Consider the following 18379-nt stretch of genomic DNA (forward strand, 5'->3'; position numbering starts at 1 on the left):
TGTATTTGCAGTTGAGATTTTCAATGAGAAATTAAAAATAAGATGCACAATAGGATGGTCTTGTGGTTACCATGTGGAATTATTTTATCGATGCTTATCAAATTTGCAAAATAATAATATTTATGTTAAACATTTTATTGCACTCATAGCTGAAGCTTCACGTGTACAGAAAGCCTGGTAAAATGAGCTACGAAAATTGCACAGAGAGGTAGTAAAATAAGAAATAGTTGATTCATTTCAGTTTCAAGCACCTAATGCATGATTTGGCAGTCAATTGCTAGAAACTCTGATTGGATTAAATGCCTGCTTGGTCAAAGAACACGATGACATGCAGGAGCAAATGATAAATGATATTAAACATTCTCACCGTTACTGCAAACTCCATGGGAACCAGTCAATTGTGTTTCATCTGGAAGCCGATTAAAATGATTATATTTGCACTGCACATGTGTGAGAACCACACAAAGCTGTTCATTGTTGATGAATGAAGCATCTGTCATTCTGTAATTAGCTGGCTAAAGTCATTCAGGACACCAATGAAAATTGGATGGACTTTTCATTCTATACAACATCGAATGCTATTCTTTGATCATAGAGGCAGATAACCTGCTTCCAGTTTCTGCCATGAAACACTGAAATGAAAATCCTTGAAATACAAAACAGCCTAGTCAGGTCTACATTAAAAAGTCAGGTTAACGTCTCTGGTATATCTCTTCATTAGAACTGTCAACTGAAAGATAAGCTGGAAAAGGAATGAGGGAAAGAGAATCAACAGACAATCCAGAGCAAGTTAAAGGGTTTAATGAATTGCAGCAGCTAATAGAAAACTGCCAGATGAGATAAAATATTTCAGTGAGGTGTTTGAGACATGTTAAAATGTCGGTTTAGCTCAGTTGGCTGGACAGCTGGTTAGTGTCGCCAACAATGTGGATTCAAGATGATTGAAGATGGTTGGGCCTTGGACACTACCCTGAGGAACTCCTGCAGTGATGTCCCGGAGATGAAATGATTGACCTTCAATCACCACAACCATCTTCCTTTGTGCCAGATATGACTCTGGCCGGCAGGGCTTTTCCCCCTGACTCCCATGGACTCCAGTTTTGCCAGGGCTCCTTGATCCCATACTCAGTCAAATGCTGCCTTGATGTCAAGGGCATTCACTCTCACCCTCACTTCTGGGGAGATGGTCAGCCCAATTGGCTGGATGGCTGGTTTGTGATGCAGAGTGACACCAACAGTGCGGGTTCAATTCCTGTACTGGCCCCGCCTTCTCAACCTTGCCCTTCGCCTAAGGTGTGGTGAAATCACCGCCAGTCAGTGCCTATGGTCATCTGGGGCTATGGTGACTTTACATTTACAAAATGTAAAAATGTGACAACCGATACTTAGCACAAGAAAAAAGGGGAGATATCGGAAGGAAAAAAGCTTCAAACAGAATGCACTGTAGAGCCTCTATACAAGTTCTGCCTCACTTGGTCTGTATTTGGAACATTTTCTGTTCAGATATTTGCAGGTTTCTTCATTTTTATTTGTGAAATGTAACTGTCCATGAGGAATTGGCAGCATGTATATGAGTTGACTTGCTTTGGCTTTACCCTCTTTTGTGACAGTGTCATACGTGACTCAATTTACCAAGTTTCTGCACGTATATTAAATATAATCAAATTACCGCAGTGATTATGGAAAATATTTATTAGAATAGAGTCCTATCCAAATATAAAATTAATTCCAAGTACAAAATCAATAACCACAGATCACCAGCTACTGCACAAAATACATTTTTAACCCATATCATAGTATTTATCTCTTTTTTAACTTCACATTGTAAATCATCAGCTATAACACTAAAGTGCTACGAATGCAAGTTGCTGTAAGCTTGGTTAGCACATATCAATACATGAGAAAATGTAAACATTGCACCTGTGAACACAGGTTTTGTTTCTTCTGTACTTATTTTGAACAATAGGTACTTTCTGAACATACAGACTACTTACCCCACAGGAACGTTCCAGAAGTTCACCATTTATAACTCTGAGTCTCTCTTGCTGTAGCACATACGCAGGGTCATTTATCCTGCTGGCGTTGTAAATAAATATTGCCAGGAATACCACAGGGACTTCGAGTAAGAAGCTCAACGAAGGTTTAAAGTCAAATATAAAGATAGATACTGCAGTAATGATGACGGTTATTATTTGGGCAGTGAGGACATGAAACATGTTGTCTCTGAATTTCAAAATAAAAGCCACTGACAGTCCAAAGGCGGCAGTAATAAAAATTAAAGCCACAGAAAACAGATTGTGTCCATAGAAAAACCCACAGTTCTGGATGTGGGTGCGAGATTCAGACCGAAGTAGTAATATCAGACCATTGAATATAACTCCAAAAAAGTACAGCTTACTATTCTGAATAAAAATACTTTCAGTCAGCTGATCTCCTTCTTTCAGCATTTTTTCATTATAAATGTTAGCCATGGAAGCGATAAAACACTGTATAATTATCAAGAGATGGCCCAAACCAATGTTAAGGCTTTTTAACGAACTGATGTCCCATTTCAAACCTGGTAATAAAATCTTTGTGGAATTGATCGTCTTCTGGTGTTGTAAATTTTTATCCTGAGATGCTACGAATTGAATGCAGCTATTGGAAGCATTGGAATGTATGCTGCGATTAAATGTGTGCCTTGTCACATGTTGGGCTACTCCAGTCCCTGCTACGAGAGCTATAATGGAAAGGAATAAAATCCCGATCGATGCCCACTGCACTGAGGAAAGGCGCCGCCTAGTGGAAAATAGAAAAACAACATTATTGCACTTTACAGTTTGCATGATGTGGGTGAAAGAACACAAATGTCAAGGGATGAGAAAAGCTATTCATTCTCCCATCACTACTGGCACCTTGTAAAACAACATGTCTTTTTACCTCTTAAGAAAAAAATCAGAATTTTCTAATATATTGATTGAATTAAAGCAGTTTGGCACAGCACTTGCAAAATTGTCATTTGCAAAGCACAAGCATTTTCAAAGACATCAGCATGATTTAATGAAGCTGGAAATCAAAAGGAAAAAATCTTCAAGGAGAATATGTTGAGAACAAATAGTAGAGTCTCTAGACAAATTCTGACCAACTTGCTGCGTATTTCTAGCATTTTCTGCTTAGACTGAAATCCCCAGTTTTTCATTTTTATTTGTAACATGTAACCATTGGTGAGGAAAGTGCCCAACAAGGATCTGAGGTGACTTGCTTTGATTTCACGATCTTATGTTGGCTCTGTGCTTTTTATGTGACTCAGTTTACCAAGCTTCTGCTCATATACTAAATATAACTGGATTTCAGCAGCGATTATGAAAAATATTACAGTCCTGACCAAATATAAAAATCATTCTAAGCACAAATTTACTAACCATAAATTGCCAGCTATTGTCTAAAATTAGCATGATTTTAAAAACTTGGGATTCCATTTCAAAATTGGTAGCAAACTCATTGTGGAATTGATAGCCATCAAGTGTTATGAATTTTAATCTGAGATATTACGTTTGGATTAATTTATTAAATCCATACACTGTGGTATTAGATTGAATAGAATAACGCATTGTAGGGGCAGAACAAGTATGCATGATTACACTCTGAGCTTCTAAACTTTAAAACTGCAGTATCTATGCGCATGGGGTAACCTACAAGGAAACGGCATAAGTGATGCATCCAAGAAAAATAACATGAATTAATAATATTTAAAAAAACATGATTTAACCATTTAGAAAAAACAATTTATTAAATAAATACAAATACTGTGAGGGATCTTGTCTTTCAGTGATGCAGCGCAGTTTACATCAGTGCAAGCTGTGCATTGTAATGTGGATGCAGAATTACGAAAATCAAATTTGGTTAAGCAGTGTAAGAGTACCTTATGGTAGCAGTCCTTTAGCTCTACACTGAATTTCACTTTTAATATCAGCTGTAGTAATAAAACCTTGAGAATATTTGTGTCAAGGTGACAATATAAAGAGAACTTGAGATCATTCAAAAAATATAACTCTTAAGATAACTCTTAAAATTAACTTACCACAATCAACTTTTGCTTTTTAAAGGGTAGATAGCTCAATGTCAAACTTCGTTCTACTAAATATTAATTAAACAACCTTATTCTTCAATTGTTACATTTTATATCAATTGGGTGGGTTTATGCAAAATCTAATGCTTCTACTAAGTTTGAAGTTGGCTTACCTATTTTGTGGAAATGGTTTGCGTCATTATAAACTGCACATGCCTTTTGATGTATTGAATTGGTATTTACTCAAAATGCTTAAAGTTGATTTGTGCTGATTTTTCAGCAGAATGGTGTGACGATGAAAATTAAAATCATTTACCCAGAATGAATTCAGTGTCAAATCTAATCGGTTAATTCATCGGCCTCAAAATCTATCTTAAAGTATAGAATACAATTTCATTCCCCAAAATAACTGGCTCCCTAACAAAACAACAACAGGCTGTTTTAAATAGGAGGCCAAGAATAGCTTGTTGGGGGACACCAAAGGAAACAGAGGAAAAATAGATGACTTCAATTAAAAATTAAATTTTGGTTTAATTTTGTAAGAAAACAAAATCTTTTCTTTTCACGAGAAAAACACACTCTTGTTTAATATGGAGGGATTTATATTGATTAATTAAACAATACATAAACTCAGTGAGACACCTTTGTCACATTCGATTTTAAAAAAAAATATGGTAATATAATATATTTATCCTTTCATTTGTGACCCTCAAGCACCTATCCTTATAGCCCCCTATTTCTCGGCTATATGTTGCCCATTGGTACCATCATCTAAAAGAAAAATGTTAATTTTCATGTTTGCTGATGGCACCCAGCTCTCCCTCACTATCATCTCTCTCCTGACTTGTCCACCTATTGCTAAATTATCAGACCGCTTATCATACATACAATATTGGATGAACAGAAATTTCCTCCACTTAAATATCAGGAAGGCTGAAGTAATTGATTTTGGTATTCGCTCCAAACTCCAATTCCAAGTTACTGACTCCAGCCCTCATCCTGGTAAAAGTTTGAGAATGAATTAGTCTATTCGTAACCTTGGTGTTATATTTAACCCCATGATGAGTTTCCAATCACATTTTTGTGTCATTACAAAGACCTTCTATTTCCACCTGTGTAACATCACTCGACTTCATTCCATCTCAGTTATCTGCTGCCAAAAACTTTTTCTACCTCTTTGACTATTCCAATGCACTCCTGGCTGGTTTCCCATATTCTATCCTCACTGACCTACATTGGTCCCTGATCAAAATGTTCATGCTTGTTTTTAAAGTTCTCCTTGGCCTCACCCTCTCCCATCTCTGTAATCTCCTCAACTCTACAATCCTCCATTATATCTGTGCTCATCTAATCTGGCCTTGTAAACATTGTAAGAAGTATCACAACACCAGGTTAAAGTCCAACAGGTGTATTTGGCAGCACTAGCTTTCAGAGTCTCAGGCTCCTTCATCAGGTGAGTGAGGACTTGTGTTCACAAACAGGTTATATACAGACACAAACTCAATTTACAAGATAATGGTTGGAATGCGAGTCTTTACAGGTAATCAAGTCTTAAAGGTACAGACAATGTGAGTGGAGAGAGGGCCAAGCACAGGTTAAAGAGGTGTGTATTGTCTCCAGCCAGGACAGTTAGTGAGATTTTGCCAGCCCAGGCAAGCCGTGGGGGTTACAGAGAGTGTGACATGAACCCAAGATCACAGTTGTACCCAAGAGCACCTCTTTCCAACCATTATTTTGTAAATTGAGTTTGTGCCTGTATATGACCTGTTTGTGAACACAAGTCCTCACTCACCTGATGAAGGAGCTTGAGACTCCGAAAGCTCGTGCTGCCAAATAAACCTGTTGGATTTCAACCTGGTGTTGTGAGACTTCTTACTGTGCTTACCCCAGTCCAACGCCGGCATCTCCACATCTTGTAAACATTCCCACTGATGACTGTGCCTTCAGTTGCCAAGATCTCAAGCTCTGGAATTCCCTTCCTACACCTCTTTGCTCTATGACTTTGCCTTTCCTCCTTTAAGACACTCCACAAAACCTACCTCTTTGGCCTCAGTTTTTGGTTATTTGACCGAGTATATCCTTCAGTGTCATATTTTATTTTAAAATGCTGCTGTGAAGCAGCTTGGAATGTTTTATTACATTAAGGGGGCTATACAAACATAAGTTGTTGATTTTCTATGGTAGATGTTAGGGCCATTTCAAAAGTATTGCAAGGCAGTGGAATGGAACAAATATGACTAAGTGGTCACACTTGTTCCATTCCACTGCCTGTAACCACCAGTACAAGTTAGTGTGGAATTTGCAATTGTGTAATTGAACAAAAAGTAATCATGGTTTTTGAGTAGCTCTAGTGAAAGCCAACTTCAGCTGCAGTGAAGTCATGAAGTTACCACATGGAGTTGTGCATGAAGCCCAGGTTGGGGCAATCTCTTTGCAGTACAAATTGAACATTAGATCTCGGCGCTACTTCAAAGAAATGTGTTAAGCTATCCCTCAAATTAACAAGTTATTCAATCAACTTACTTTAGAACAACTCTGAACAGAAGAGCTGTTGTGATAATAACGAAATTTGACAACAAGACTGCCATTGCCTAAACAGGACGGACCAGAAAAAAGACTAGTTAGCCATAAAGAAAATGTAAGCCATCATCTCACAATGCTAAGGCAAATTACAGTATATTAAGACAAACTAATATTGCTCAATAAATACTGCAAAAGTAAAGCTTTTGAGAACCATGTTTACAGTCTACAAAATAAAGAATTTCAAAAGAAGAATAGTTAAAAATGTCACTAGCCCAAGAAGTGCTGGGTGATATAATGTTACAGCTGTATATTACTTGTGTGGTAAACTGAAGTATTTCATGGTTACATAGGGGTAATTGTATCCTAACAATGATTCAATAGGAAAAGGTATTTTGAATTTATTTGAATGATAAATTAGGAAACCAGCATGAAGGTGATAAGGGCCAAAGCATGTTAAATCCTCTTCCCACTGTTGCTGTACTTTCCATTTTTGATTTGGTAGTCTTAGATTTCATTTTATTCCAAACAGGAATCAAAACAAACTTTTTTTTGAGGGCTCTTTTTGAGATTTTATTGAGGGCTACCTTTTCGTTTTTGAAGGCTACACTTTGGTTCTCAGGGGTTCCTTTTTCATTGTCACTAAATTCAATCACAGAAATATTGCCTTCTGTATTTCAGTTAACATATGGTGTATTTGGATTCGTACAGAAGCAGACTTAAGAAGAATTAATAAACATGTTCAATAATCATCACCACTCCATCGAACTTAGAGCCATTGCTGACAAGGAAAGCATTAATTTCCTAGATACTACAGTATTTAAATTGGCACAAAACAACAGGTATAAGTTAGCAAAAAAATATTTTCTTCCAAAATAAGTGATATGCACTTCGATACACAAAAAAGTCAGGCCATCTGTGAACTGGCAAGGTCACAGCAAATCAGTTTCCATCACATATGCACAATTACAATTAGGAGGTTCACTAGATTGATTCCAGAGATGAGGGGGTTGTCGCAGGAAGAGAAATTGAACTGATTAGGCCCATACTCTCTGGAATTTAGAAGAATGAGGGGAGATCAAATTGATCAAGGTATGGATAAAGTGGAGTGGATGCTTCTGCTGGTGGGGCATTCCAGGATGAGAGGTCATAGTCTTAGGATAAGGGGTAATAAATTTAAAACAGAGTTGAGGAGAAACGGCTTCTCCCAAAGGGTTGTGAACCTGTGGAATTCATTACCCCAAAGTACGGTGGGTGCTGGGACAGTGAGTAAATTTGAGGAGTTAGACAAATTTTTCATTGGTAATGGGTTGAAAGGTTATGGGGAGAAGGCAGGAAAATGGGGATGAGGGGCATATCAGCCATGATTGAATGGCGGAATAGACTCGATGGGCCAAATGGCCTAATTCTGCTTCTATATCTTACGAACTACTACCCTTTTTACTGCATCTCGGGTCTCAATCTCAAATTTAAATATAACAGTTGATCCAGCATTGACAGCAATCTAGCATCAATTGCTGTTGCGTAAGAGTTCCAAACTTCTACTACCCTTTATGTGGACAAGTGTTTTCTAATTTCACTCCCGAAAGGTCTGGTTCTAATTTTAGATTATGCTTCATCGTCCTAGATTGCCCCAAATTAATCGATCATTTACCTCATTATATTTCCTTTATTACAACATTAACAACATTTCCAAAGTATATTACTGATTGTAAAGTACTTTGTGATGTTCTACAGTCATAAAAAGCACTATAAAGTGTAAATCATTTACTACAGTTTAGGATCGTAGTAGATGCAAAATAGTTGCATGTTTGTCTCCAATACTCACTGTATCTCAAGTAATTCACAGTATGTGAAATACTTTGCAATTTGATAGCATGTAAATTCAAATCTTTGTTACAAAATAAAACTGTTCAGCATTAAATTATCCAATTGAAAGCGTCCATTAACACCTCTACTCCCAAATATCCCAGTTCAATCTTTTGAGCCTCCTCAAAGGCCTGCAAACAAATGTAATTAGCAGAAACTTCTAACGGTGATCAATTCACCTCAGGGTGAAGCTTGCTTCTAACGCAATATTTTAAAACAAGCTCCACTGAACATATTTATGTTAAAAAATGTGTCCTTTTGGATTCTCACACCAATATTGGGAAATTGTACTGAATAAAAACAGTTGAGTTGTAATGCCAGGGTGGGGAGCACTGAATGACAATGTAGGTCACCAGATTATGAATGAGCAGGACTTGGAATAGGATCAAACATGGGAAGCAGGTGGGGCTGAAGGTTTTTTCTGTGCAAATTTCTATTTTGGAAGATGTAGGAGGTTAGTGAGGAAATTGAAAAATGGATTTTGGCTACCAGTTCCAGTGTCACGCACTTTTTGTAACTGCAAAGCTTCTTCTATCCTGTCCAACCATAATCACAGAAGAGTATTTCCATTCCTCATATCAGCCAACTAGTATCCAATTAGGTAAGTTATAAGTCCCTGACTACTGTTTCCCAATTTTGCTAATGTATTTTGCACCCAGAAAGCAGGGGTTTCAGCCAGGGCAGATTTTAAACTTGGTTCTAAGATGTCAACAACGAATACCTAACTAAAGGTACAATGCGCAATTAAATAGCACCTTTAACATAGTAAAAGAGGGCACTTCACTGAAGAGTTTACAAAATTTGATACCATGCATCTTTGTACATTCATTCTTGCATTGTGGGCAAATACAGCTGGAATTTTCACATAGCAAGGTTTCACTAAACAGAAACCCGCAATCTGTTATAGTGGTGTTGATTGAGACTAAAGGTTGGTCAGGCACTGGGTGGATAATCTCTTCTACACATTTACAAACTGTACAACTTACTTAAGTCTTTTTTAGTAATAATACAAGAGGATGCATCTCTGTGATTAAGGTTTTCTTTAAAAAAAACTTACTGGTTGGAGGTAGATAAGCACATAGAAGGCAATTAAATTATCCACAAAGTAGAGAAATGCTGGAAGAGCCCACTTCATAAGTTGAAAGAAACTCCACCAGGAACATTCCAAATCACTGCATGTCTGTCCCTCTGTGGAGAAAGAACATATCAGTATTTCTTCATAAATTATATAAATATAATCACTTGAAGATTTAAGATATATTGTATTCATGGAGTTGCAGAATTAGATTGAAGGCCTGATGAAATATATCCTAGGATTCTTTGGGAGGCAAGGGATGAGATTGCAGAGCCTTTGGCTTTGATCTTTGGGTCCTCACTGTCCACGGGGATGGTGCCAGAGGACTGGAGAATGGCGAATGTTGTTCCTCTGTTTAAGAAAGGGAATAGAAATGACCCTGGTAATTGTAGACCGGTTAGTCTTACTTCAGTGGTTGGTAAATTGATGGAAAAGGTCCTTAGGGATGGGATTTACGACCATTTAGAAAGATGCGGATTAATCCGGGATAATCAGCACGGATTCGTGAAGGGCAAGTCGTGCCTCACAAATTTGATTGAATTTTTTGAGGAGGTAACTAAGTGTGTTGATGAAGGTAGGGCAGTTGATGTCATATACATGGATTTTAGTTTGATAAGGTCCCCCATGGTCGGCTTATGATGAAAGTAAGGAGGTGTGGGATAGAGGGAAAGTTGGCCGATTGGATAGGTAACTGGCTGTCTGATCGAAGACAGAGGGTGGTGGTGGATGGAAAATTTTCGGATTGGAGGCAGGTTGCTAGCGGAGTGCCACAGGGATCAGTGCTTGGTCCTCTGCTCTTTGTGATTTTTATTAATGACTTAGAGGAGGGGGCTGAAGGGTGGATCAGTAAATTTGCTGATGACACCAAGATTGGTGGAGTCGTGGATGAGGTGTAGGCTGCAAAGAGACATAGATAGGATGCAAAGCTGGGCTGAAAAATGGCAAATGGAGTTTAACCCTGATAAATGAGAGGTGATTCATTTTGGTAGGACTAATTTAAATGTGGATTACAGGGTCAAAGGTAGGGTTCTGAAGACTGTGGAGGGACAGAGAGATCTTGGGGTCCATATCCACAGATCGCTAAAGGTTGCCAGTCAAGTGGATAGAGCTGTGAAGAAGGCCTATAGTGTGTTAGCTTTTATTAACAGGGGGTTGGAGTTTAAGAGCCGTGGGGTTATGCTGCAACTGTACAGGACCTTGGTGAGACCATATTTGGAATATTGTGTGCAGTTCTGGTCACCTCACTATAAGAAGGATGTGGAAGCGCTGGAAAGAGTGCAGAGGAGATTTACCAGGATGCTGCCTGGTTTGGAGGGTAGGTCTTATGAGGAAAGGTTGAGGGAGCTAGGGCTGTTCTCTCTGGAGCGGAGGAGGCTGAGGGGAGACTTAATAGAGGTTTATAAAATGATGAAGGGGATAGATAGAGTGAACGTTCAAAGACTATTTCCTCGGGTGGATGGAGCTATTACAAGGGGGCATAACTATAGGGTTCGTGGTGGGAGATACAGGAAGGATATCAGAGGTAGGTTCTTTACGCAGAGAGTGGTTGGGGTGTGGAATGGACTGCCTGCAGTGATAGTGGAGTCAGACACTTTAGGAACATTTAAGCGGTTGTTGGATAGGCACATGGAGCACACCAGGATGATAGGGAGTGGGATAGCTTGATCTTGGTTTCAGATAAAGCTCGGCACAACATCGTGGGCCGAAGGGCCTGTTCTGTGCTGTACTGTTCTATGTACAGGTCTATACCTGTGATGTTAGTGTACCTTTAAGAGACGATTTTTCGAAATCATGTTTTCTGCAGTTGTAAGCAGGACTTTTTGACTTCAGTTGATTTCTCATTATGGCACCGGTTTGTCCAGAGGAGTCTTTTTATTGCTGCTTAAACTGGATTTGTTTATTTTTACTGGGATGTTTCTGACTGCATTGTTAGGGGAAAAAACTGGTTGACAGGTCAGGTGACAGGAGTTCTTTCATTTTCAGTTTGAGCTGCCATTTAGCATGAGTTTTAGTTTTAGAAGGGGCATCAAGCTGAAAAGAAGTCTCTCTCTCTCTCCCTGGTGTTGGAAATTCTGCTGGTCATCTGAAAGCAAGGTCTTACTTTTCTGAAGAGGGGAATCTGCCATTAGTGGCTTGCCTAGAGTCCTGGTGTTTTGGGAAGCTGTCCTAGCTTCTGAGTCTATCCAGAGAACTGCTGACTTCATCCAAAGGATTCAATTCCAGTTTCACATGAGCATTAGTCTATGTTGTATTGAACCTGTTTGAAGGGTCTTGTTTATGGGATTGGTTTGTTTGGGACAGCTCCTATATTCATTAAGGGTTATACATTATCGTGGTCGTTTTGGTGTTGTTTGTAATTGATAGAAGTTATTGCTAATATTCTTACTATACATGTTAACTATATTCTTAAATAAACTTTGTTTGATAAAAGCTCCCTAGTGGGTCATTGAATCACACCTGAAGTGAAACCTATCATGCTTATCCTAGCCAAATTCAACTTGCAAAACTTACGATCATGGCAGGCTCCATAAAACACTTGACCTGAACCATGGCACACCTGTCACATGAGTCTGTGATCTCAAACATATGCTGGAATAACCAAGCCCTTCCCCAGAGGAAGGAATATGAATATTAAAATGAAGTGCTAGTCACCTCAATTCAAGCCTCAAACCTTAAACGAACCAATTAAAAATCAGCATTGGTGGAAAACTGAGACCGTCTTTCCATGGGGGAAGGTATGTATTTTGAATAAATTAAGAGTGAATAATGCTATATAAAGAACGGTAGTCATGATGTGGAGATGCCAGCGTTGGACTGGGGTGAACACAGTAAGAGTTTTAACAACACCAGGTTAAAGTCCAACAGGTTTATTTGGTAGCAAACACCATTAGCTCTCGGAGCGCTGCTCCTTCGTCAGATGGAGTGTGTCCTTTTTAAATAAAGTTTGTTTTGATCAAAGCTTCATAGTGTGTCAACAGAATCACACCTGAGTTATCCTCACTAATGCCAAAAATAAAAGAAATGATCCTTAAAATGCATTACATTTATACATGAAATAAACTCACTAAATTGAAAAGGTTCCAAATCGTTTTATTTGGTCATCTGAAACAATAGTACCAGTCTGAATAAACCTTAAAGCTTAGGGCAGCAGATGCTAAATTTGAAAGAAAATGCTTACTTTGCAAAATGCAAAACTTTGTAAGATGGCTATGTTTTAAGCTGTCTCCTTTAATTCAAGTTGAAATGAAGTAGCAGGGGTCGTGACCTCCTATGGGATCTGCCCAGAGACAAGCCCATGTGACTTTATACTGTGTCTGTCCAGAGACAAGTCCATGTGACCTGACTGTCATATGGTCGAGGGCCTAGGTCGAGTGCTATAGAAAGTAGGGTGCAAACGTTAGTACTTGGACAGACAAAGAATTAGCTGACTGGCTGTGTGCAGATATAGACTCTCAGAGGTAATCAGACAGAGATTTGGGGATGATAACCCACAACTGGTGCTAAGCCAGACAGGAGAAAATAACTGCTTTTGAGTTAACCACCAAGCTGAGGGGCTGGTGAGGACAGAACCCATATTCGAGGAAACAAGGATTGTGAAGAGTTAAAGACCAAGGTATCATTAAAGGGTATCCTGCAATGAGAAGTCCATTTGAATGTGCTCAAAGGATCAAATGAAAAAGATGTTGTTTAAAAGGATATTGGAAGATTCAACCTGGTGAATGGGAGAACATATCCTGCTAAAGCCAGAAGCTTTGGACTTTAATCAGGCTACACCCTTGCAGATTTTACAGGGTAATGTGTAAATGGGGCATGGGGTTTTCAGTTGTAAGTTACTAGGGAATACCTTTTCTGTAATTCAATGTGTTATTTGTCTATTGAGTCATGTTTAGTCCATGTTGATTTTAGTGTGTTTGGTACATTAAAAGTCTTAACATATGGAATATCTTCTGTGATTCTGTGCCTTGATCACTGGGAAATTCATATCTTTTTAAAAATTATCTGTCTCTATAGGGATTATATATAAATCAACTGGCCTCATTAGTGCAGAAATGGTGTAGAAATGCGTATATGGGTCAAATTCAATGTGATGTTACATTGTGGGTACAAATGGTTCTGAAATCTGGGAACTTGATCATCTTTATAGCCATGTTTGTCATGTTCCTAGCCATATTTTAAAACTATTTGTTAAAATACAAACATTTGCAAGGTATCATAGGTGGGACAGCAAGCTTCAGTACAAATGAAACAATCACATAGATTTTGTGTGAGGTTGGAGTAAAAAGAACAATTAATTACACCTGCTATAATCCAGGTTAGAAACTCCAAGGTGTTTTATGGAGTCAGTCTACATCATAAGTTTTGTACTTCGAATTTTGGCACAGGTAAGCATAAGGTGTTCACTCCAGGTATGATTCAAACAACCCACTAGAGAGTTTTTATCAAAAGACGTTTATTTAAGAATATAGTTATCATATAGTAAGACAATTAGCAATAACTTCTATCAATTACAAACAAGAAAAAAGAAGCAATCTTAATATTGTATTTACCTTAACAGCTACAAATGCTGTTCCAACCAAACAAATCTTACAAACATACATGCACCCCAGGTTTAACACAGAAAATACGAATGCTCAAGTGATGCTGGATTTTCTAGCTCTGCAACACCTGGTGTGAATTAGTCCTTTGGATGGAGAATTGAAACTGACTTCCAAGCTCTGTAGCTACCAGCCAACCTCAAGGTAAAGATAGAGCCACTGCTTGCTTCCAGCTAGCAAGCCACCACCAGCAAAACTTTCACTCCAGAAAAGTAAGGCTGCTTCCACCTAGTCAGCAAAATTTTTAATACCAGGGAGAGAGACATAAACATTGCCTGAGGTCTAAACACCTTCTAACTAGCCAGTAACCAAAACTGAAAGTAGAAAATTCTTGAGAAAAAAAAAGCATTTCACCTGTCAATCATTCTCCCTCCCCCAACAATTCAAAAGGGATTTAAAACTCGAGGACATCGCATTGGGCACAGATTAAAAATAAACAAAAAGCCTATTATATGACTAACAACAAGAAAAAGTCATCGACTCAGACAAGTCTACAACAAGCACAAAAGGCCCTCTTAAAAGAACTGTAGAGGAACATGATTAAAATACATTTCTTAAAGGCACAGTAGCGTCACATACCAGAAAAAACATTTTATTGGATTTTTGTATGCAGTTGCCCTGGCCCATGCTGTTTTCAAATCTTACAAAAGCGACTTATCAAGTGAATGTTTTTCCAACAAAATAACTGTCCCATTTTATCAACAAGGGCAGACTGATGCAAGGAAATGATAACGTGGAGCAAATAAATACTAGGCAATGGTCTGATTGAAGTGGTTAGTAAAACTGTAGAGAGCCCAGGGGACGGTTGTTTATAAGAAACTATTATTAGGAACAGGACACGTTTTACTGGTATTTGGACTTTCCAAAGATAGAAAGTAACTTGCATCAGCCAAATGCAACTTCTCGGTGAGGAGTATTGCAACTGGTGTTGCAATATTCTACTTTTTTGTGTTCCAATAAAGGTCAAAATCTGTAATGCTGAATCTGACAAATATATGGCATTAGTTGAACTGTTAGATCTACATTGCCTTGAATTACACTATTTATGTAGATTGAAACAATCAGAGTCCTCAATGGCTTGCACCTTGTCATAAGCTTCCTACCATTATTTTATGTCAATTGGTCAAGCAAAGGGTTGCCGGGTGGCACAGTGGTTAGCACTGCTGCATCACAGCTCAGGGACCCGAGTTCGATTCCGGCCTCGGGTTTCTATCTGTGTGGAGTTTGCATATTCTTCCAGTGTTTGCGTGGGTTTTTGCCGAATACTCCGGTTTCCTCCCAAAGTTCAAAGATGTATAGATGGATTGGCCCCTGTAAAATTGTCCCTCAGTTTGTCTGTGCTTGTGTGCGTGCCCAGCAATGAAGCATGTTCCGGCAGCTCTTGCAGCCAAACTGGTGCCAGATGTCATGTTTTGCACTCCTCTGGACCCCACCAGCAAAGCTGAGAGGGAGGTTTGGAAGCTAAGGCAACCCAGAATCCCACATATATATCCTGACCAGGCACAGATCAGAGAGAAGTTACTCGAGTGTCTCTTGAGACAGAGGCCAATGAGATCATGCAAAGACAGATCATGATTAAACTTCTTCACTGGAAATCAAATAGAAGTACATGTTGACTTCCATTTTCTGTATTCTTGATGTATCAGTGCTTTCAAATTATCAGAATTTCCTTTAACCAAGAGAATCTGGTGAAATGGTGGGACAACAATAATCTCTCCCTGTCAGTAAAACAAAGGAGATAGTCATCGACTTCAGGAAGCATATTGGAGGACATGCCCCTGTCTACATCAATGATGATGAAGTGGAAATGGCGAAGGCTTCAGGTTTCTAGATGTCCAGATCACCAACAACCTGTCCTGGTCCCTTCATATTAAGAAAGCCCACCAACACCTCTACTTTCTCAGGAGGCTAAGGAAATTCGGCATGACCGCTACAACTCTCACCAATTTTTACAGATGCACCATATAAAGCATCCTTTCTAGATGTATCACAGCTTGGTATGGCTCTGCTCTGACCAAGGCCGCAACAAACTACAAAGAGCTGTGAACGTAGCTAGTCCATCATGCAAACCAGCCTCCCATCCATTGACTCCGTCTACATTTCCCACTGTCTCGGAAAAACACCCAGCATAATCAAGGATCCCACGCACCCCGAACGTACTCTCTTCCACCTTTAGTCAGGAAAAATATACAAAAGTCTGAGATCACATACCAACCGACTCAAGAACAGCTTCTTCCCTGCTGCCATCAGACCTTTGAATGGACGTACCATATATTAAGCCGATCTTTCTCTACACCCTGGCTATGACTGCAACACTATATTCTGCACCCTCTTCTTTTCTTCTTCCCTATGTACTCTATGAACAATATGTTTTGTCTGTGTAAGCACGCAAGAAACAATTATTTTCATTGTATCCCAATACATGTGACAATAATAAATCAAATCAAAATCTTTCAGGCAGTCCGGGTAAAAACTGTTCTGGACAGAAATATTAACTAACCCAAAATGTTTCATTTTAATATGGGGATAGGATTGAATATTTTAAGATAATCCGCATGAATAATACAATGAAAACCTCCATTCTTGGATGAGGCACGACTTTGTCACAATTTAATTGAAGCGTGTAAACAAACCCCCATAGTGAATCTGCTCCAGTGGATTTTATTTTGGAATGTTAGACCTTAAGATGATGAAAATAAAATGTACAATCGCCTTCCCTATCAGCAGAAAGCAAGCTAAATCATTATTATAAATATGATAACTGAGTTTACTTAATATACAATAACCATTGAGACATTAAAAAATATTAATTTAGTTGTTAATGCTCAATAGATGGTATATATAACTAACAATATGAAAATTACTCAGAAATCCTACAACAGAAGATCAATATTTTAAACTCACCTTGGATCAGAACCCTTATTGCTAGAATACTACAAACCACCAGTTTTACTGCCTCTGCACATACATTCACTGTGGCTGGAATATAGTTATATTTATTCTCTGTGAAGTATAAAAAAGATTTTAGTTAGCTATCACTGAGTAAGAAAACAGCTTTAAACAAGCAGAAACTGTTCAACATAAAACTCTTTAAGCTCGCAAAATACAGTGTAGCTGTTAAAGGTAAACAGCAGGGACAGGTACTTGCATTGTTTCATGGTAAATTCAAACACAGAACCTTGAACTTAACCAGTCCCAGATGAAATGTGTGAAAAGGCTGGACAAGCCTGGTAGGGGGGTTTCATATTAAGTCAGCATCAGCATGGATACGAGGAAATCACTACTAACTCTGTTCATTAAGCTTTACCATATTTCAGAGGGTTTTTGTTGTAAAGGTACACAAATACTTAGCTCCATTTGCATTCCTGTTTCAACCATACAAGTCATGATGTGGAGATGCCGGCGTTGGACTGGGGTAAACACAGTAAGAAGTTTAACAACACCAGGTTAAAGTCCAACAGGTTTATTTGGTAGCAAAAGCCACACAAGCTTTCGAAGCTCTAAGCCCCTTCTTCAGGTGAGTGGGAATTCTGTTCACAAACAGAGCTTATAAAGACACAGACTCAATTTACATGAATAATGGTTGGAATGCGAATACTTACAACTAATCCAGTCTTTAAGAAACAAAACAATGGGAGTGGAGAGAGCATCAAGACAGGCTAAAAAGATGTGTATTGTCTCCAGACAAGACACCACACAACCCTGCCACAGCAACCTCTGCAAGACGTGCCGGATCATCGACACAGATGCCATCATCTCACGTGAGAACACCATCCACCAGGTACACGGTACATACTCTTGCAACTCGGTCAACGTTGTCTACCTGATACGCTGCAAGAAAGGATGTCCCGAGGCATGGTACATTGGGGAAACTATGCAGACGCTGTGACAACGGATGAATGAACACCGCTCGACAATCACCAGGCAAGACTGTTCTCTTCCTGTTGGGGAGCACTTCAGCGGTCACGGGCATTCGGCCTCTGATATTCGGGTAAGCGTTCTCCAAGGCGGCCTTCGCGACACACGACAGCGCAGAGTCGCTGAGCAGAAACTGATAGCCAAGTTCCGCACACACAAGGACGGCCTCAACCGGGATATTGGGTTTATGTCACACTATTTGTAACTCCCACAGTTGCGTGGACCTGCAGCGTTTCACTGGCTGTCTTGTCTGGAGACAATACACATCTTTTTAGCCTGTCTTGATGCTCTCTCCACTCCCATTGTTTTGTTTCTTAAAGACTGGATTAGTTGTAAGTATTCGCATTCCAACCA

At 39.0% G+C, this 18379-nt stretch overlaps 1 protein-coding gene across 6 annotated transcripts in view; it reads right to left on the bottom strand.

Moving 5' to 3' along the window:
• The window catches only part of slc35a5 (solute carrier family 35 member A5), a 39346-nt gene that overhangs the window by 5352 nt on the left and 15615 nt on the right, over window positions 1–18379 (bottom strand). For 5 of the 6 annotated variants that reach the window (XM_078232621.1, XM_078232625.1, XM_078232624.1 and 2 more), the window contains 4 exons: window positions 17012–17110; window positions 9495–9625; window positions 6572–6639; window positions 1995–2778 (listed from right to left, as the gene is read on the bottom strand). In XM_078232621.1, coding sequence (XP_078088747.1) covers window positions 1995–2778; window positions 6572–6639; window positions 9495–9625; window positions 17012–17110 — 1082 coding nt within the window. The remainder of the gene's footprint in view (window positions 1–1994; window positions 2779–6571; window positions 6640–9494; window positions 9626–17011; window positions 17111–18379) is intronic. The other variant, XM_078232626.1, reaches the window with a different exon arrangement.

The sequence above is a fragment of the Mustelus asterias genome, chromosome 17 (assembly GCF_964213995.1).
Source record: "Mustelus asterias chromosome 17, sMusAst1.hap1.1, whole genome shotgun sequence".
In the NCBI taxonomy this organism is placed as follows: domain Eukaryota; kingdom Metazoa; phylum Chordata; class Chondrichthyes; order Carcharhiniformes; family Triakidae; genus Mustelus; species Mustelus asterias.